The following is a 19,891-nucleotide window of genomic DNA, read 5'->3' as shown; positions in this document are numbered from 1 at the left end:
TTTAAATTCTTCTCTTAGGTACCTAGTACATCCTCTTCAACCCTGGTGCAAGAATGACTGTAGCTCGGGTATTTTTGCATGACTTAGATTCATGCTGCTAGTTCTCTTTAAATACAAGGCCCAAATGGACTACACATTATATGGGGCTTACATGCCTACCACATTGCTACTGTTAAAAAAGGATTTTTTTTTTTTTTTCTTTTGATCATTCATGAGCTTAAAAACTAAAATGAGCTGAACAAAAAATTAATCCTCCTTGAATATAAAGACACTTAGACTCTACCAAAATTTAGCCAGTATAGTAATTTGTGTAATCTAGACTTCATTTTATGTATATTACCGAATAATAGATCCGAACTAAATGCTGCCGAGATCTGTTCCAAGCTATCGTGCTGCTGAGTTGCTCCTCTAAGCTAATTGTACTATTGAGTCATCAACCGAGTCAAATCGTTGAGTCATCAAATCACCAAATAATTTTCTCTACAATAATTATTTAGGACTAGAATCCATCTCATAAACTCTTTAGTCATAGAAGGATACCTAAGATTTTGTACCAATTTTTTTTTCCTTCTCACCGATGCCACAGAGGTATAGTAGAGAGCCCTACCAGAGATAGAAAGAAATTGACTGGGTGGTAAACAAAATAGAAAAAAGATTTCAAGGTAAATGAGAATAGCAGTCTTCATTGGCTAAACTTCTTTTGGAAAAATTCTTAATTAAAGTAAACTCGGGTCTGACCTTTTTGTTTGGGAGTTCGCTTGGGAAGTTTATTAAAATTAAAATTTTCAATGAATGACTCCATGGCCCAATGGATAAGGCGCTGGTCTACGGAACCAGAGATTCTGGGTTCGATCCCCAGTGGAGTCGGCTATTTCATATTTTTCATAATACCTTTTGCCAAGCCTTTTAAAAATTTTAAACCTCCAAAAATAATGTGCATGATCACTGTAGAAATGTGGCTGAGGTTTATTTTTAAGCCATTATAGCGAGCAGTAAATTGATTTAGTATTCAAATATCAATTAAGGATAAAATAAGTTTAGGGCAAACAACTTAAATCTATTTGTTTGTCGTCTCTCTTCGTCCATTCCACTGTAAATAAAATTTTACGAATCACCATATTTAACTAAATCGATTTAGGGTACTCAGATTCAAATTTTAGAAATAAGATTAGCTACTCAGATTTAGGAGTTAATACTATCCATAGCATAATGAGTAACATCACCATGAAATGATGACTGCGCCAAATAACTAGTATATAGGAAATATTCGTAACATCCACTGATCCACAGCATCTATCTGATCAAAAGAAGTACAATTAGTCCAGACTATTACACTGCACTTGTATGATGATGGATGTGAAGCAATTAGTCTGGAGAATTAACACAACAGAATATTACAGCAGATACATGCTAAAGCATTCAACAGCAAAATTGCTTATTTTTACAACACTACACCTTGATCCTTAGAGTTCCTTGACATCCAAATCACAGGGGTAGCATATTACAACGGCTATTCAAGCATGGAAGACAACAACACAGCTTGCCATATTTGCATACAGATCACTTTCTTGATAGGCCTCGAGAGAAGATCCGCTTGGAATAAGGGCTGGTTCGAAGGACCGGTGCATGAGGACGGATGGCTTCGACCAATGCAGCATGGAGAGAATCCTATATAGAACACCACAGAATGAAGAAAGGTGAGAGATAAAGTATAAGATGATGACTCTACTGGTTATGTGTGATGATATTTACCTTGGAATTTTGAAGAGCAGATTGGATAACGTAGTTTGCATAAGGGTCTTGTAGTAACTCTTCAAACTGAGAAAAAGAGAGCAGTTCAAGTATTACTGCAGCCTTGCCATCTTCTGTGAAAACTTTCAGGCACTTTTCCACCACATTACTGCTGAACTTTTGCATTGAGAGCTGCACATATCTTCCTTCAAATTGAGATGCCAAATTTGCAATTGCTAAAGGAATCTCCAAGTCTAGCACGTATTGAACAACATAATTTCTGGGAGAAAATTAAAAGGAAATGAAGAAAGAGAGAGAAAAGAAAACGTGTCAATAAAACAGTGACAATAGAACTTAGCGATCATAAAAAGACATCATAGAGAAACTGAAAGTTTCTTGTCCTGAGTAAATCAATGTATCTTATGGAGTGAAAAACAACATAATTTCTGGGAGAAAATTAAAAGGAAATGAAGAAAGAGAGAGAAAAGAAAACGTGTCAATAAAACAGTGACAATAGAACTTAGCGATCATAAAAAGACATCATAGAGAAACTGAAAGTTTCTTGTCCTGAGTAAATCAATGTATCTTATGGAGTGAAAACAATGTAATATGACAGTAATCCTCATTCCAATATTTAACACTCGGTAGACCAATTTATTGAAGAAAATATTGCAATATTATGTTCTAGAGGAAACAGGCCTATAATCCTCTTCTTTTGCCTCGGGTGCAGGATAGCTAGCTTTTCTAATATTTGACACCACCTAAGTTAGCTGTCTTTCTTAGTCATTAGTGTTCAAAATATTATAAATATACACTATAATGTTTCGATGCCAATAAATGGACACTCAACTAAAGTTAACTAACAGGAAGGTGGTGAAGCATAAAGCAGAAGTCATAGAATATTTACCGGTTAACCTGCCAAAATGTCATTTTGCCCATGCTATGTGAAGGCTTAGAAAATAACTTTAGCATCTCAAATAACATTCCAAAAGTATAACACGGTCTAGGAATACATATATAGCAGTATCATATAAACTTACAAAGGCACATATATTCTCAAAGGATCTGCATCATGGCCAGATATAACAGACCTAAAAGATCACATAAGGACAAATGTTTCCCTCCTAATACGGAAAAGCAACATGAAGGAGAGTAAAAGACTTCTGGTTGAAGCTTGAAAGGGATGAAGTCAAAAGTGGAAAAGGAAAGTGTTTCTTTTGCCCCAATATTCCATAAACCTCTAGAGCAGCTGTATATAAGTCGGTGTATATAGCTGTTTAGTTTACCAGGTGGCATGATTCAAAGCAAAAGGAAAAAAAGAAAAAGAAAAAGAAAAATCCATTAGATTGAGGATTGAGGAATGTATTTTACCCAAATGCATCTTGAGCTAGTTCAAATCCATTAGCGGAGATTTCTGCAACCAACTTTGCTCGATCTTCACCACTAGAATTATCTATGCATCGTTGCAGGACACAACAACCATGGCGATGTTTTGCAATATCAACACAATGAGTTGCAGCAGCATCAAAAATAAACTGCACATAGAAAATTATGCCAATATTTAATATAGATAACAATAGTTTATAGGACTCAACTAATTATTCGGTCAGAGTAGGAATAAACAATAAGCAAGAATATCTAATGGTGTTCATTTAAAAGAAATCTAGTTCAAATATGGATTGCATATTTTTTTAAAGTTCATTTCAGTTCAACAAAAAATATAGTTATGTGATAACTTAACCACAGAGTTTTCCAGCAAGAAAGATCAAGATACATCCATTTAAGACCAGTAGTAAGTACAAAAAATAAAAAATGAACAACAAAAAATTTGTTTTGTTTGAACTTTTAAGGTTAGACTGTCAAGGAGTTAATGTATCCTCTATCCATTGGAATCCAAGAAAACAATGGACCTACAAATCACTCATATTATCCTATTTCTTTTTGAAACCTTTTGACAAAGAACAACTTAACAAGTATAAGGGCATGTTAAATCTAACAGTAGTAAGAATGTCCAATAGAGGATTATAGCATAAGCAACTGGTGTACGATTTTAAGTTCATGCAGATTAACTTATTAACATAGAATGAATATACATTCATACTTTCCTGCAAACTGAAAAGGTACCTACTGTGAACATCAATTGCCAAGGGTCAGTGCGAATGACATGGGCTTAGTGTAGGCTAGTTAACTTATACTAAGTCAATCACTAAGGCCTCCTTCACTACAAGAATAACTTTTCTTTTATTCCAGAATATAACTCCTTATTTCAAAATAACAGCTAAACACTATAATATTTCTTTTCTAAAATACAAATATTATTCATCAAAATTATATCTTATACCACACATTAATTCAATTACTAATCTACCCTTACTATCTATCTCATCAACCTACTTTATATCAAATCAAAGGGTATTGATAGTAACTTCATAAAAAATAAAATATCTTTCTCTCATCTCTTCCTTCACTTTAAATTATATCAAAAGTAATTATTATACCTTTATTTTAAAATACAAATAAATACACAAAAAATTATTTCTAGAATGAAGACACCATTTTGGTAATAGCAAAGAGAAATGCTTATTCTAGAATTGACCTTACTCCCAAAGTAAACGAGGCCTAAAAGATCTTTTCAAGGTTCAGCAAATTTGCCATGCTACATTAATGTCTAGTGTTGATATTTCACATGCTATGGATTGCTGACCCCTATGATACTATAACGATTTTCCTGTATTTCATACAGGAAATTACTGAATTAGCAGAGTACTTCAGTCGAATTACCTCAAATCTTTCATAAAAATTTTCATCTATCAAATGATTATGAATACAATAATTGTTGTCATAATAGAAACTAGATGTAATATACATCTTCATTCAAGTTCAAAGGAGTCATAATAATAATCTCAACATCTCTTCTGAGCTATAATGTCTCAAAACACCTGCACCACATCCAGAACAAATTTGCCAGAAGTTCAATGCGTCGTATTTACTGATAAAGATTGTCTTGGGTAATATATATATTAGATCTTATAGGTCACATTCAAGATCCAATTTACAAATTTTGCAACCTCCATATATGAATTAGATTGTGAGGGTTAAACATCATACTCTGCACCTTGTTTATCACAATTGTGTAAACATGGAGCTACAAGAATTACATTATAGTATGTCGATATGCCAAACAGTTTATTCTGATTCTTTGCACCAAGCAGCCCTCTTTTGACTATTATATAATTAGATTAAAAATGCCTCTACACTATGTCTCTGGCAAGCAAGATAATTAGATGATGAGAATCAGCCAGAAAAACAAAAGAATATCAATAAAATTGAGTCGTATCAGCTAAACCAGGCCAAGAGCTGATGTCTACCTTATTGTCGTGTGATTTAAGAGATTGCAAGCAACGTTGTATCACATGATTGCCATTAAGGTCTTTGATCAGATCTAGGAAACCTGGCTGCAGAGCTGAAACAACTAGAGCAATTTGTTGCCTAGTTTTAAGAGCCCCTATCAACTTCTGTACTGCCCTTGTCCTGAAACATCATAATATATTTTAAGGTCAATCAACAGAAAACCACACTAAGACCTCAAATTATAATCTTAGAAAAGTCTTGTTGTGGTGAACAAACAACCAGAGAGTACAAAACTGATATCAATAACAGAAAACAAGAGTTACCCATGCGTGTTAAGGGAGATTTTGATAAGCTCAGCTGGATCTTTTGTCAGCACAAGGATAATCTTCATCATTTGTTCTTCAGTGCACACCTCTAGTAGCTTCTGCATGAGATAATTACCAAATTGGTTCATCATGAGCTCTGCTACATGATCGATGATTCCATCGAATACCACATCCACCTGATGCCTCCCTTCATCAAACTTCTGCTGCAAGAATCGACATCCATGCTGGTCCTTTGCAATGTAGTATATGCAACCTTTCACGCCAATCAGATTGTCATATTTCAGTGGAAAAGTTGGAGGTTTATGAAGCCTAGGGCTGCCTCCACAGTTTAAGCTGTCCATATTTACAGCAGAGCTTCCTTTTGAATTCAAGCAGTCACTGAGTTGTAACCGCTTTCTTGCTGTCGTGCAATCATATGACTGGTTTCCCACAAAATGCAGTCCCTTCCCTTGTAGAATTAAGCTGTCCTCACATCTGAAAGCCTCAGTTTTCTGCTGGTTTCTCAACAACTGTAACCGAGAATCCCAGCTATCTTGGGATAATCCAGCATATTCATTTGACAAGGGAATGTTGTAACCTAGTTTCGACAATTCCGAATGAACGAGGCCTGCTGAATTCAGCGTATTCAGATCCCAATTAGGATCCACACCGATCGGGTGTGATTGCGAGACAGCTTCAGAAATTGAAGAAGGCAAATTGAAAGATGGTGGGCAACCTAAACCCCCTCCCATGTGGTAAGGAATTCTACTAAAAGCACCATCAGCACACGGTACTTCCTCTCCATGAGGGAATTTTCTCGATACAGCATGGAAACTACTAGAATGGGAGATTGGAGCATCCAATCCATGGGAATCAAGCCACAAATCAGTTAAACTAGATATATTTGGCCTACTAACAGAATCAAACAACAGGGACTCTGGAAGAACAGAGCATTTAGGCACAACAAAAGCCCCATTCATGGGGCTATCCATAACAAAATTTTCACCATAACTAGTCTGGAAAAGGTAAGGGTCAATTGAGTTGTTCTCAAAACCCGATACCGTCATTGGAGAATGCTTAGCCGGCACGTCCCAATCATCCCCGAGACGCACAGCGCCTAGCTTGGCGAGCAAGTCATGCTCTTCCTCTCCGGCCAAATGCCGGCCCAAATCGGGGGATCTCCAGCCGACATCATCTCCGTCCGGGGAGAACGTGCCGGAGAGAGACCCCGATGCCGATGACCCCTCGGAGAGGAATGGCGGCGGTGACCAACATGCATGACCACCACTAGAACCATATCCATAATCATACGCATTACCATGGTAGAGGGCATGGAATGCAGAAGGGGCATCGAGAATACCATTACCGATGTCACGAATCAGAAACGTCTGGTGCTTGAGCAGGACATCGTCACTGAGATGAGAGTGGTGAGCATCAGGTGCATCACGAAGGTGATGACGCTGATGATGGTAGAAAGGTGGAGATGTTGCATATGGGATCTCATTCAACAACATCTCCATCTCCTTCTCCTCTTGCTTGTCCATCTTCATCGTCTTCTTCTCTCCCCCTCCCCTTGCTTTTTCTCAAAATCCAACGAAAGAATCCACACAAAAAATCTCCAAAAAATACGAGAAATGGATTGAATGAGGCTAAAGGAAGAAGACCCAAATCGCCGAATAAACGAAGGATGGATTGGGAGATTGGAATTGGGATCGGAATGGGAGTCGGTGAGGCATGCGAAAGAGGAGAGGAGAAGAGAAAGAGAGGTTTATAGGCTTATATAGATATGGGCGAGATTAGGAAAGAGAGCTTTGTGCTACTCTACACTATTCTTACTATATACGCTTCCACAAAGTTAATACACTGTATAGGAGACGAGTATTACCGCAGTAGGGGGGGGGGAGTTAGGAGTCTTCGTGTGAAAACCAAAATGACAATAATAGCCCCACAAATGTCTTGGAGCGTGTAGAGAAACTGTAGTGCAGCAAGGGCGTAATTGTACTTTCAAGACTGTGAGGAGGTGAGCGTACCACCACACCCTCGGTGACTGTATGCGAGTATCCCTGTTTAGTGGTATCAAAAATATCTTTTTAATTTCGATATGTGGGGTTGGAGTGGGGGATATTTTTATTTGTTGGATTTTTGTTGGGAAGGCGAATAGAATGATAGGATATAAAATATGGATGTTTTGTTTAATTAAAGGCTAGGAGTATTCTACACTATTTGTTAGATATTTGTTACTAAAATGCTGGGTGACTAAGTAAATGACCAATATGACACTATTGTGGTCTTATATATAGTTTTGTAGCAAAAGCAACACCTAGGAACGCATAATTTTCACTTAGGAGATTGGTTTTAATTTGTGAATTTTTTTAATTGTAAGATTACAAATCTCAAAAAGAGGATGAGCGAAGGACTTGACTTTGTTCTAAATTTTGAAATAAAAGAATAGTTTTTTTTTTATTTTTATTTTTATTTACATTATGGATTAAATTTTGGAAGGAAAAAAGAGAAATATCTTATAGTATAATCCAGCAAAATATGTATGCTAAAGACTAGGTCGCTGATATCTCCAAGTCTAAGGAGTATAAATGTCATTTCACTGCTAAAATTTGTTTTGCTAAGTTGGGCCACCGGAATAGGAGACAGAACCGGGGGCCTTTCACTTGGTTGGAAAAGGCGATAACTTTCGGGTCCACATATCGCTCTTTTCCTCTCTTCCTCGAATCATTCTATCCAATAGAATAACAAATGATGGTCAGAAAATATCTTGTGAGAAGCGTTCAAATATCTGAGAGATATTTTCTCCGGATACGACTCGCCATTAACGGCAGGATAACCGTGATTACGTTTATAAAACACTAATTATTTTAAATCGACAAGAACAGAGAGGATAATATTATAGGTCTAGCATTTATAAGCTCAATATGTTAAACTAAACCCTCTAAAACCAGTTTATTTAAAGTGTGCTGTATTCTTTTGCGAGGAAGTAGGCCGGCCCTACCTTGTCAAATAATCCAACACCGTGGGTACTTAAATCGAGCAACGCATAATGAATTGCAATTGCAAGAAGAGCAGCCCAGACAAACACATGCACATATAGCCTAAAAACCTACTAATGGCTTGCAAACACCAGCAAGTCAGTGCTGCTACTTTTAAGATGATGAGCTTGCTGTCAACATTGCAGTGACTGATAGAGGCAATAGTTCCCATGTATGTGCTAATCTACTACCAAAATACGACCTCTGAAACCATAATTCAGCATATTGATATCTTATCACACCCGTTGAGTCAACGAGTTATTGAACAAAAAATCTTTCGGTGCTTTGAAAGCCTTTCAGAGCAGTTTGCAGAAAAGCAACCAAAAGCCAATACTAGAGAAGCAAATTCATCTTAAGATGCTTACAAAGAGGAGATGCCAGTTGGAGATCAAATAAAGTCACCTATGCCCACTCCTAAATGTTGCAATGCGTAGAACTTTTTTTCTTCCTTCCTTCTCACAAAATTAGGTCAATTGTGAAAACACATATAAGATCCAGGTGTTACATGTACAAATACAAGTCCAAGAAAACATAAATTAATCTATTAAAAAAAGAGTAACGAGACAAGAGCAGTAATTTGGTCTGCACATGAACTGGCATTCCTCTTGTTTTACATCACAGCTCTGCAGCAGCATGACTGAACTCCAGGTGCATCACCATAAGTCAATCTAAGAAGAATTTTCAAACTTAGTATTGAAGATGAAGAATCTCTACTTATTTTAAAAAGCAATATTTTTCTAAAGTATTGAGTAGCAAGTCAAGAAGATAAACATATAAATAGTACAGCATCTTGGCCATCCTATTTTACTGGTACAAACAACAGGAAGAAAGGAGAGGTAATTAAGATACGAAATAAAGGTATACCTCCAAGGGCATTTGCAACCTAAAGTTACATCTTGATGTTGAAGTAGTCAGGGTCAAAGTGATGTAGCCTTACATAACCGTCTTCACCACCACTTGAAAAGCTACAAAAAAGAATCAATGTGTCAACAAGTGAAGCAATCTATAGAAAGGTAACTATCTCAAGAACAGAAAATTAGGGCAAATGCAATATCTAGGCATCAGCAACCCCATTGATAAGAAAGAGCAGTCAAATGCATACTTTGAGCCAGATTAATAAGCAGATAAACTTTATGGCAAAAGTAAGATTTTTGCATAATAATCAACAATCTATTACCACTTTCCAAAAGCAAGATTTTTATAACTGGGTAATCAAGAAATAAATAGGACAGACAAGTAGCTGTCATATTCCTAGACAACATAATTGGCTGTAGTCAAAATGCCAGAGAATTAAAAAACACTCAATGGAAACGTAAAGAATCATGGTTACGTTAGAAAACAAAATTCTACAAAATCATGACTTTGCTTTTGACAAAGATTAGCAAATACTTTATCCAAACTATTTGGATCCCATGTTGCACTCAGGGGATGTATCATCATTAAAGGGATAGCTGAAGGAAACCAAAAAACACATAGAAAGAAAAACCACAAGCATCTCTGATACACCAAGTATCAGGAATGATAATAATATTTTACCAGAAAAACACAAGGTATTAGGATTATCTCAAGATAGGCAGTTGAAGCAAGAATCGAAAAACATGGACCAAATATCAATGGAATCTGATCTAAATTGATCACATGGTCTATGCAAACATAACATGAAGAGAAGAGATTGAGTCAGCAGAACAGCTAAAGTGGAATCCAAACAAATAAAAACTATCCAAAACTTCTTGGAAAAAGTGCCCTAGAAGTCTCAAAGGTCAATATTTGTAAAATGAGGTTTCTTTTATCAGAAAAAGAAACCTCAATCTGATAAGTTTACTTGGATTAACTGCTCACAGAAGCAAAGAGCTCGATATATACTCCCACATTTGCAAATATGAGCTACAGTTTTAGAAAGCAAAACCTAAAAAAATTACAAGGAAAAAAATGAAGTAGCAGCGGAACTTCATGTCAGATACTTAAAAAGAATAAAAAATTACACTATCCTCTATAGCAAAGATACATGGTCACAATCATCGAGGAATGAAATTGATAAAGGAAAGAAATATGATAATGTAAGCAGCAACATATATGTAGCCAACAAAATGACCATATGCAGATACATGCTTTTAGGAAAGGCTTGGGGTGTTGAGGTTCTTCCATTCCCAAAAGAAAGAGACTTGAAGTGTACGACCCAAGGAAAGAAACATGAACACAAGCAGCAATAGATATGCAGCCAACAAAAAGGGCATATGCCAATACATGCAGTATACTACCTAAGAGTAAAACAGAAAGTTAAGAGAAAAACCTTCGTCCATCAGGATTAAATGCTAGGGCATTTATTGGTCCAAAATGGCCTTTTACACCTCCAATTTCTTCTTGTAAAATCTGAAAAATAAAAAGTGTTATCTACCAAACATTTTGAAAAATTGAGAAGCTAGACATGAAATATTATAAAATCCAATGTTTCTTGTCAAATTAAGAGAAGGAAGATACAAGTAGGCTCACCTTGTGAAAGAACTTGGCTTCGAATTTACCTGCACGACGATCAGTTGTTGTGACATGTGATGCATCCTGACCACCTCCAAGCACCACCTTAATATTTGAAAAAAAAATTACCTCAAAATTAGCATCAGAAGACCGGAAGCAATAGAGCTAGGCATGAATGACCACATACATCCATTACCATATCTTGGTTTCTCTTTAACTATTAATAAAATATGCTCAAAAGAAGAAAGAAACAGCAAGATATAAAAACAGGTACATACATGATCTAGAAGGGGAGATAATGCACAAGCATTGACAGGGCGTTCTGTAACATACGTCTTGATGAGAGTCAGAGTTCTTGTATCCCAAAGCTAACCATATAAACAGGAGACGTAAGAAGAGACATAAAAAAGTGAACCAAAGGTGGAATGGGAAAACCAGCTCAGGACAGCTACTCAAAATAAATTTTCACCTTAGCAGATTTATCCAGGGAACCTGAGAGGAAGTGAGAACCATCTGAAGACTTTGATAATGAAGTAATTGTTTTCTGATGACCAGTTTCTTTATCTGACTCCTTCAGAAGCTTTCCTGTCTGCATAGTGAAATAAAAGTAAAAATAATGACATCGACAACTGAAGGCCAAAAGAAAGCCACTAAGACTCCCTCATTGTCAAAGTGAGTTATGCTTTTTAATTATTTTATCCAAATTCTCAGACATAGATGGTGGGAGTTTTTTTCCCTTTTGTTTTTCTTTAATTTTCTGGGATTTATGGTGGTTGTTGGCTTTGTGGGCACGTTATTCATTTTCATTATGGATGATAGCTAGATAAGGTAGGGACTGTAGTTAAACAAGGGCTTTTAATGAGACGACAGCCATGTAGTGTTGTACAACATGTCCAGAAGCAATAGATCCTTGAATCTCAAAAAGTAGATTACCATATAAATGAAAACAGTTCCTGTTCATCAAATATGCTATGAATGCATGGGCATCATTAGAATGAGAAATTCTATAAGTCAAACCAATAGATTAAAAAAAGAACACACCTCAGAATCCCATATACGAATTACTGCATCTTCGCCACCACTTATTATAGTTTTGTTCAAAGGTCCCCACACAGCCCTGTTAATTCTTCCTTGAGGGCCCTTAATTGTAAGCACTGATTCACTAGTCTCTGCAAGAAGTAAGTTTGCATAACAAAAATTATTATCATAAGGCATGAGATTATTCAGATGATAAAGTGTAAACCAACTATCTCACACAATTAAACACTTTATAAATTGTTGATCAAGTCTTATAATTAGCACTTAGAGAGTTTACAATACAACCTTGTTTATGCTCATTGCTATGGCACTACCATACATCCAGACTTTTCATCTATATAAAGCCCACATGAATATTATGTACATACAGCTTTACATGCATGAGAACAATTTAGGACTGCAATAAAGGATCATGTATCTTTGATAAGTTTTCAAATGATAAAATTGATTTCAGCCTTTCAGGTAAGTTAGAAATTATAAAATGAGACAATACTAATATCTGGATACATGTTGATTGGTCCAGCTCCACGAATTTACCACTATAGATTTCAATGTCGTATAAACCTACCAGAGTAGTCCACACAATGCAAGATATTTGGCAACTAGTGAAGACAAAAAACAAAATCAAATGAATCTGAATTAAGGAGCAAGAAAAAAAAATATATATGTCAGTTATAGTAGAATGATGATGATAGCTCCATACGTTCACTAGGATCTTTGGCAATTCTTTTCACTTGAATGGTGGATGGATGCCCCATAAATGGGTCTGCAGTGATAACAGCAAGCCTATCCCCTACAGAAAAATCCACTGCCCTAGCTGGAGAATCAAAGTTAAAAGAATAAAGTTGGGCTCCTGTCTGGACATCCCACAGCTTTACCGACTGATCTGCACTTCCAGTAATCAAACGTGTCGAATCACCTATACACAACAACAAGGACAACAAATCAAAAGAAGAAAACCTAAATATCCATGAGCAAGAAAAGGCATCGTAGATTATTTGTTCTTTCCACTTGGATGCATCAATCGGATAGAAATATAAAGGAGATCAGTAAAGTGGGGAAGTAAGGGAAGGGCTTACGGGATACATCGCAGCACCAGACAGCGCCATTGTGGCCGCGGTAAGTTCCAAGTCGCTCGCCATTATCGGCGAACCAAACCGTGGGGTTGTGATCTTTAGCGCAAGAGAAGAGGAGATCGCCTTCTCTGTTGTACTTGAGAAAAGTTAAAGGCCTCTCGTGGCCCTTCATCAAGATCGGCCTCATCTCTATACGGTAATGGAAAGCAAATGCCCCAAATCCAAACCCTAATTTTTCTGGAAGACGAAGGAAGGAGACGAACTGGAACAAAAAACCCTAACCTATGACGGCGCCAGAGGTGTAAATAAATACGATTGAGTTCGTCCATTGGATCTTTTGCAAGAGAAGATCTATGCTATCGTCCGTCCGATTCCATTAACGGGGCAATATGGGTCGGATTCGGAAGAGCCCGGATCCAAGTCAAAGGCATATGCCCAAAAGATGCTTCGCAAGTTGCAACTCCTCTCGTCACGAGTCCAAAACGGTTAGACCGGTCCTCGGTAGTTGGTTAGTACGTTCAGATCCCAGACCGGCCGGTTGATGGTAGTTTATTTCCGTGCATTGACCGAGTCAAAGACCTTCAATTATAGCAATTTCTATAGGGATCCTACCTGTCTTCTCTCTCTTCCTTTGCTCTCCAACGCCCTCCTCCCTCCATGCAAACTCCACCTCCACCACAGCCTCCTCCTCCTCCCTCCTCCTCCTTCTCCTCCTCTCTCTCTCTCTCTCTCTCTCCCCTTCTCTTTCATCTCTTTCATCATTACCTTCCCATCTCCTCCACCCTCCTCCTCCTTTTGCTCCCCATCGCCGCCATGGCGGAGCGGGTCCAACTCGGGCCCCAGTCGACCGCCTTCCAGCCCTCTTCTGCCCTCACTGCCGCCACAAAACCAAATTCTTCTACTGTCTCTGCCTCCATGGAGTCTGAACCCGAGGCCGATCCCGAACCCCCTCTCATTGCGGCCTCAGAAACTTATGTCGTACAAGTCCCGAAAGACCAAATTTATCGAGTTCCGCCACCTGAGAATGCGTACCTCGTGGAGCACTACCGCAATGCACACAAGAATCGCAAGCATAAGAGCTCTTGCTTCTCGTGCTTGGCTTGGGTCCTTAGTGTTGTGACCATCCTCGCCATCCTACTAGTGATCGGACTGGTTATTTTTTTTGTCCTAATAAGGCTTGGGACACCAAAATTCACCGTCAACCATGTCACTGTCAAGAACCCATCGACAAAGCCTAGTTATGTCTTCTCAATGAGGGTCAATAACCCGAGTGCAAGAGTGGGAATATTCTACAATAGAGGGGGGAAGGCTAGCCTCACCTACAAAGGAGTAAAGATCGCAGACGGGGAAACACCAGGATTTTACCAAGGGACTCGGAATTCAACAAGCTTTGCGCTAATTCTCCGTGGTTCACACATTATTCCACCAAAAGATATCCAAAAGGTTTTGAAAGGGTCAAAAGAAGCCGTTAATCTTAACTTATCGATGGAATTTGGAGGCAAGGTTAAGGTTGGTGTGATTGAGAAAGGTGGCATGAGCACAGGGGTAACTTGCGACATCAAGGTGAGTGGATTGGTTACAGGAGGCCACATTGCATCGCAAGAGTGCAAGACCAATTTCCAGCCATAAAAAGGTGGTTGGGGGTTCTAATGTTCATCTTTTGGTCGTTTTTCTTTGTTTACTGTTCTTGAGTTCTACTTTGCGGCCGGGTTGTACGAATTCAAGGATTATTTGTGTGGGTTGTTGTTAAGAATCTCAGGTAGATATAATTGTTCCATTTTAGTTTTCTCTTGATAATCTAAAATATAAAAGAAACAAATGCTTTGATTACTATTCTGAAAAAGGAGCTGTTTTTGTTCTAATTCTACATTATTGTATGTTTTTAACCAGAAAATTATATACATTTAGTATCAAAAGATATTGTATGCTATCATCATGGCAGACGTCAGTGATGTAGATGCTGAAGCTTCAACACTTTGTTCTAAAGAATTTAGCAATATTTGTTACTGCCCCAAGTTGTTTCGTTTATTTATAAAATACATCTGACTTCCAATCTGAAAGACTATGTCATATGTTATAGTTCCTTCCACATGTAGAACAGAGAGAGAGAGAGAGAGAGAGAGCAACAAGCTAGACCATAATTAGGTTAAGTTCGAAGTGGGGCACAAGTTGGAATTATCTAAATTTATTGTTCATATTCTCTAAATTTCCATCCATGTTCAATACTGAACCTTAGAATTTGGCCTCAGATCCTAGACAAAAAATCTCCAAATTTATCTTTTGAATGCTTTCTCTTGAACCCAGCTGTAACACAGAAAATAAGAAGCTCACTGATATCTTCTGTGTCCATTAGGTCAATTTAGTTATCCACAATATAGGTATGGCTAACTCCCACCCTTAAAAGTTCTTCAAGAATCACTTAAGAAATGATTCTTTGGAGCTTTCAGTTACATCACAATATGGTAGATATCTTAACAAAAAGGGTCAAAGCATCTAATGTTCAGACTTGCATAAATTTGTTATGTGCATCTGTTATACTGTATCTAACTGTTCCATAAGATTGGCCTAAAGGCACACTTGATATAGCCAATCTGCAGCTTGTTTCCCAACTTCTACACTTCCAACTGACTGTTAACAATATCAATTAAGCATCACATTATTCCTCAAATTTTCCTGTCAGTTCCTTGCATTGTCATCTTTGCAAGAATGAGATGTGGTTGACACAGAATACCCAAAATCCTGTAACACATGAATCAAAAGATCTATGCCATATCCATTGTAACTTTGTTGAAGTTAATTGGGCAGCTCTTTAAAATTTCATAGATGCATCCCTAAAGCAGGAACATCGTTCCGATATCTAGTTTGTACACATAACTTGAATCAAGCAACAAATTAGCTTGGCATTTTCTTATGCTTGGATAGATCTCATATTCTTAAATTCATACTTCTAATGATTTTGTAGTTATTATGTCTATTGAACATCTCTTCTCTTCAGAGCTTCAGATACTACATGGGGACTGCAAAATTTAGATGCCAATTAGTCTGGCCTACATGCTTAGCATTGCTCATATTGACATTCAGTTTTAACCCTCAAACCAAGTCAAGAGATTGCCCACAGATCCTCTTTCCACCTGAAATTTAGCTCATGATTGTAACTACCGGTAACTGGAGAATTTTAGATTATCCTTTTGTTTTAGTGCCTTCCTTGCAGTGATCACCAACTTATGTGGATATTCTCTTTTATTCCATCTCCTCTTAGCATCAAATGTTGACTTTCCTTTCTATAATATTTCCATCAGTGTAATGCTCAAGCACTAACATTAGAACAAAAAATTATTAAATTTAGGCGACGACTCTTATGGCATAATCTGTGAGGCACTGCAAGTTCTTGAGTGCTTATCGCATTGTGTTTGACTTGATCCCGATTGGCTGGTTGACCTGAAAAAAAGCAATCTCTGATACTTTCTGCAAGATCTATTGCTTCGAAAAGTCAATCCAAAGTTAGCACTACCAAGAGCATCATTTCCCCAAAAACCAACTATATCTCAGATACGAATATTCAATATTCTCTAAACAATCCTCTGAAAATTATACCAGACAACGAGAATAACCTTTTCCATAAAGAAAAAAAAAAGGCTCCTTTGTGACAGCATGAAGCTCAATGAAGTATATTTTATTACTTCTATCTGAAATTATGCCTGAATTCTTTAGTAAAGCATAAGGTTTTTTTATCCAATCTAGCACCGTCTAATTCTTCATTCACATTCATATCCTTTAAAACGTAAAGGAACATATAGATGTATCAAGAAAGATAGAAAAAGACAAATAGATAGAGTAGGGTTGGTGGTTTTTTGGCACCTAAATACCTAATTACCTAATCACAGTTCCCTTAATTATCTTGGGTGAATGGGATGGACATTAAAGAAGGGAAAGTGCTGATAACACGGGGTGTAGTTTCTTCCACCTACTGTTGGCCTTTTCACAGGATAAGCAAAAGGAATCCACATGCTGACATGCTTCTTTCATTCTGGAGTCATTTAATATTATATAGGGAGTATTGTATACAAAGATAAGAATGCAATAAACATATGACAACTGAACAACTTTAGTGATCAGACAGTGGCTGGCCAGCTTCTAGCCACTTAGGAACATAGATATCAGTTTGTTGATTAGGTATTTTTAAAAGACTTTGAGGACCAGAATGCTCAAGCCTTGTGTTCCTGGTTAGCTACGTAAACGATGGAAGATTAGGAGAATGGTATTACTTAGAGGCACCAAACTGTCTTTGATTTTATTTTCAGATTCCATGCTAATTTCTCTATGCTGCCAACTCTCTTGTCTGGCCCATGACATCTTTGCACTCCTGCATTCATTAACAAAATTATGATTTTGGGTCTATTTGACGAAGAGTTGATTCTTGTATCACTATTGTAAACTTCTAACATAAGTAAGCAGTAAATGTATCTATCTATTTAACAAGCTACTTTTTGAAAAGCATAGATATTCCTGAGGCTGAGAGTGGGAAAAGCAAGATACAAGTTTTCTATGATTTTCCAAGTAAAAGTTCTACTTTTCACTCTCTAGAAAAATAGGCAGACTTATTATGTTAGTCATCTAATTCCTTGATGTTTGGAAAATTAAATTGGATATGTGCAGAGCTGCCAAAAAACAGAATTAAACAGTAACTAAGTTCATGACTTTAATATTCTACCTTAATTCTCAATGGTCTGATTTAGACTTCCAACCTAGTTTACTGATTATATTTTATGCTAAAATATTCTGAATTATACAAGTTGTGTAAGACCTTTAATAAGTTAGAATATCACAAACCTTTCCCTTTCAGTAGTAGAAATGTCAGAATACACTCTCAATTGCAAAGATCAACAGAAGAATAAAATTTAGTTCAGAAGATACATAATATTTCCCTGGTAATGCTTAGAAAAAAAAGAGAAGAAGAGCAGACCAGGGAAAAAGATAAAATACATATATGACCAAGAGAAGCTTCAACAACAGTCAATGCAACTGTCGATTGGGATTCAATTTGCAGTAGCCACTGGGGGACAACAACTATACAAAAGATTGTGGTGATCAGGAGAGAATTGAATCCCAGTCGATTTCTAACGATGGGTACTTGCGCAGCAGAAAGCTCTCTGATTCATCCCATGGCGCCTCTGTGAAATCCAAGAGCTGCATCTCAGACACGACTGGAGAGCCCGTCGACGATTCGTCTCCCTCCATCGATGAATAGCTCTCCGACTTATTATTGTCCTCCGTCTTCAAACAACCCAATCCACACTTTACGCCTACATCGTCTGGAATCATCGTCGAATTAGGTAGATTGGGACCCTGCTTATGGCAAATGGCCTGAAGCTTGGCCGCAATAGAGGAATGAAGAGGAGGACCCAAATGGGTTCCATTGCGTCGGAGTTCCGGGAAGTTGAGCCTCGCGGAGTCACCCCGGAGTTTGAAAGCCGCGCCGTCGTAGGCCATGGCGGCCTCCTCAGCCGTGTCGAAGGTTCCAAGCCAGAGGCGTGTCCGGTTCTTGGGAAGCCGGATCTCAGCTACCCATTTCCCCCAGTGGCGCTGCCGAACACCGCGGTATAGCTTCGCAGTCTTGAACAGAGGAGCCGCAGAGGCTGGTTGCTTCATGGGATACGGCCTCAGGCCGAGTCGGGATTGCTTTCGGTTCTGCTGCTGTTGCTGTTGCTGTTGCTGTTGCTGGAGCTGGAATTGAGATTGGATTAGCTGGATTTGCGCAGGGCTCAGGTCACCGATCTCAATCGGGGTCGGTTGGCCTTGGTGGATCATATCAAAGTTTGTATCTTGATGTAGATATGAAGTAGAAGGGGAAGAAGAAGAAGAAGAAGAAGAAGAAGAAGAAGAAGAAGAAGAGGAGGAGGAGGAAGAGGAGAAAGAGAGGATGTTCGAGTTGGCAAAAGGTTCAAGTGCTTGCATGAGCTCTAACGAGAAAAGTTGTTGGCTTTTGCTATACCAATCTACGGCTGCAGCCATGCCTTTTCAAAAATCAAGCAGACCAACAAGGAGAGAAGGTGGTGCTCTTTTTGATCAAACCGGGAAGGAAGAAGAATTGAAGGTAGAAGAAACTCTGCTGTGCTGGGGTCTGGCTCTTTACTATATAAGCTTACCTCCACAAATAGCACCGCACCACGTGTCCCGCCGTCGTTTGCCCCAGCCGGGTCGACCCGTGTCGGTATTCGCAACACGCGTCGATCCGCCATTGGGCGCAAAGAAGTTGACTCCGATGTGTGGTTCCTGTCGTGCTTGTACCACGTGTCAGTATTTTGTTGGGCAGTCACTCTTTGATGAAGAGTATCTATTTGTATATTTACTTTTGGCGTCGTTTGGCTTAAAAGGGAACCCAACCCACCAATCGGTAGCACAGGATAGTGATGGATGCGGATGAATGCTAAGTGGAATATTAGGTAATGATGGTAGTGACAGGGATTGAAAGAGTTTTTTTTTTGGTTAACAAAAAAAAAAAAGAGTGGAGGATATAATACAAAAATATAATAATAATAATAAACAACAACAATAAAAAAGAGCATAGGATGTTTATCTCTTTGGTCATATCCTCTTAATCTCTTGTGGCGTGATATGAATATAAACATCATGTGCGCATAAAAGATCCCTTGTGTTTGATTCAGACTTGTGGACGAATTTTATTCCCACCACCCTGTCATTGATTGTTGCAAGAGCACAAGATAAGGCAACAGCTGCTGTGTGACCTGAAAAAGTGGTTCGACCTACTCTACTCATCAATCGTAATTTATGAAATCCTTTTTGGTGCTTTCAGGAAATTATTTCTTTATGCTTTTGATTTATTGAATTATAAACAAGACTTTTATTCTTGGGTAAT

At 38.0% G+C, this 19,891-nt stretch overlaps 4 protein-coding genes and 1 non-coding gene across 5 annotated transcripts; 2 read left to right on the top strand and 3 right to left on the bottom strand.

Moving 5' to 3' along the window:
- Nucleotides 1-794: 794 nt before the first annotated feature.
- TRNAR-ACG (transfer RNA arginine (anticodon ACG)) lies at nt 795-867 on the top strand. Its single transcript has one exon. It is a non-coding gene; the product is annotated as a tRNA-Arg (tRNA).
- Nucleotides 868-1,236: 369 nt separating this feature from the next.
- On the bottom strand, nt 1,237-7,185 carry LOC140779418 (uncharacterized). Its single transcript, XM_073124471.1, has 5 exons — nt 5,406-7,185; nt 5,100-5,262; nt 3,103-3,266; nt 1,753-2,011; nt 1,237-1,668 (listed from the first exon to the last, which is right to left on the bottom strand). Exons 1-5 carry the CDS (start codon nt 6,935-6,937, stop codon nt 1,561-1,563), a joined length of 2,226 nt encoding a protein of 741 aa, XP_072980572.1. The 5' UTR covers nt 6,938-7,185; the 3' UTR covers nt 1,237-1,560.
- Nucleotides 7,186-8,843: 1,658 nt separating this feature from the next.
- LOC140779973 (eukaryotic translation initiation factor 3 subunit I-like) lies at nt 8,844-13,296 on the bottom strand. The gene is made up of 9 exons (XM_073125343.1): nt 13,018-13,296; nt 12,642-12,857; nt 11,942-12,069; nt 11,370-11,489; nt 11,179-11,268; nt 10,919-11,005; nt 10,719-10,798; nt 9,293-9,393; nt 8,844-9,096 (listed from the first exon to the last, which is right to left on the bottom strand). Exons 1-8 carry the CDS (start codon nt 13,199-13,201, stop codon nt 9,318-9,320), a joined length of 981 nt encoding a protein of 326 aa, XP_072981444.1. The 5' UTR covers nt 13,202-13,296; the 3' UTR covers nt 8,844-9,096; nt 9,293-9,317.
- A 521-nt stretch (nt 13,297-13,817) lies between these two features.
- On the top strand, nt 13,818-14,643 carry LOC140778345 (NDR1/HIN1-like protein 13). Its single transcript, XM_073123010.1, has one exon. It carries the CDS (start codon nt 13,828-13,830, stop codon nt 14,641-14,643), a length of 816 nt encoding a protein of 271 aa, XP_072979111.1. The 5' UTR covers nt 13,818-13,827.
- Nucleotides 14,644-17,837: 3,194 nt separating this feature from the next.
- LOC140778320 (ethylene-responsive transcription factor RAP2-4-like) lies at nt 17,838-19,122 on the bottom strand. The gene has a single exon (XM_073122969.1). It carries the CDS (start codon nt 19,024-19,026, stop codon nt 18,103-18,105), a length of 924 nt encoding a protein of 307 aa, XP_072979070.1. The 5' UTR covers nt 19,027-19,122; the 3' UTR covers nt 17,838-18,102.
- Nucleotides 19,123-19,891: the final 769 nt, after the last annotated feature.

Source organism: Typha angustifolia, chromosome 15, assembly GCF_048772165.1.
Source record: "Typha angustifolia cultivar Huaian chromosome 15, ASM4877216v1, whole genome shotgun sequence".
Taxonomy (NCBI): Eukaryota; Viridiplantae; Streptophyta; class Magnoliopsida; order Poales; family Typhaceae; genus Typha; species Typha angustifolia.
Note: the sequence above shows the minus strand (reverse complement) of the source record. Positions and strands in the feature narration are given on the sequence as shown.

Excerpts from the sequence above, each read along its gene's own strand:
- LOC140779418 (XM_073124471.1), bottom strand. The coding sequence starts at position 6,937 with ATGAAGATGGACAAGCAAGAGGAGAAGGAGATGGAGATGTTGTTGAAT. Across the intron at positions 2,012-3,102 it reads CTAGCTCAAGATGCATTTGG|AAATTATGTTGTTCAATACG; the intron begins GTAAAATACATT and ends ATTTTCTCCCAG. Across the intron at positions 1,669-1,752 it reads CTGCTCTTCAAAATTCCAAG|GATTCTCTCCATGCTGCATT; the intron begins GTAAATATCATC and ends TGTTCTATATAG.
- LOC140779973 (XM_073125343.1), bottom strand. The coding sequence starts at position 13,201 with ATGAGGCCGATCTTGATGAAGGGCCACGAGAGGCCTTTAACTTTTCTC. Across the intron at positions 12,858-13,017 it reads CTGGTGCTGCGATGTATCCC|GTGATTCGACACGTTTGATT; the intron begins GTAAGCCCTTCC and ends TGTTGTGTATAG. Across the intron at positions 11,490-11,941 it reads TTCGTATATGGGATTCTGAG|ACAGGAAAGCTTCTGAAGGA; the intron begins GTGTGTTCTTTT and ends TTCACTATGCAG.
- LOC140778345 (XM_073123010.1), top strand. The coding sequence starts at position 13,828 with ATGGCGGAGCGGGTCCAACTCGGGCCCCAGTCGACCGCCTTCCAGCCC.
- LOC140778320 (XM_073122969.1), bottom strand. The coding sequence starts at position 19,026 with ATGGCTGCAGCCGTAGATTGGTATAGCAAAAGCCAACAACTTTTCTCG.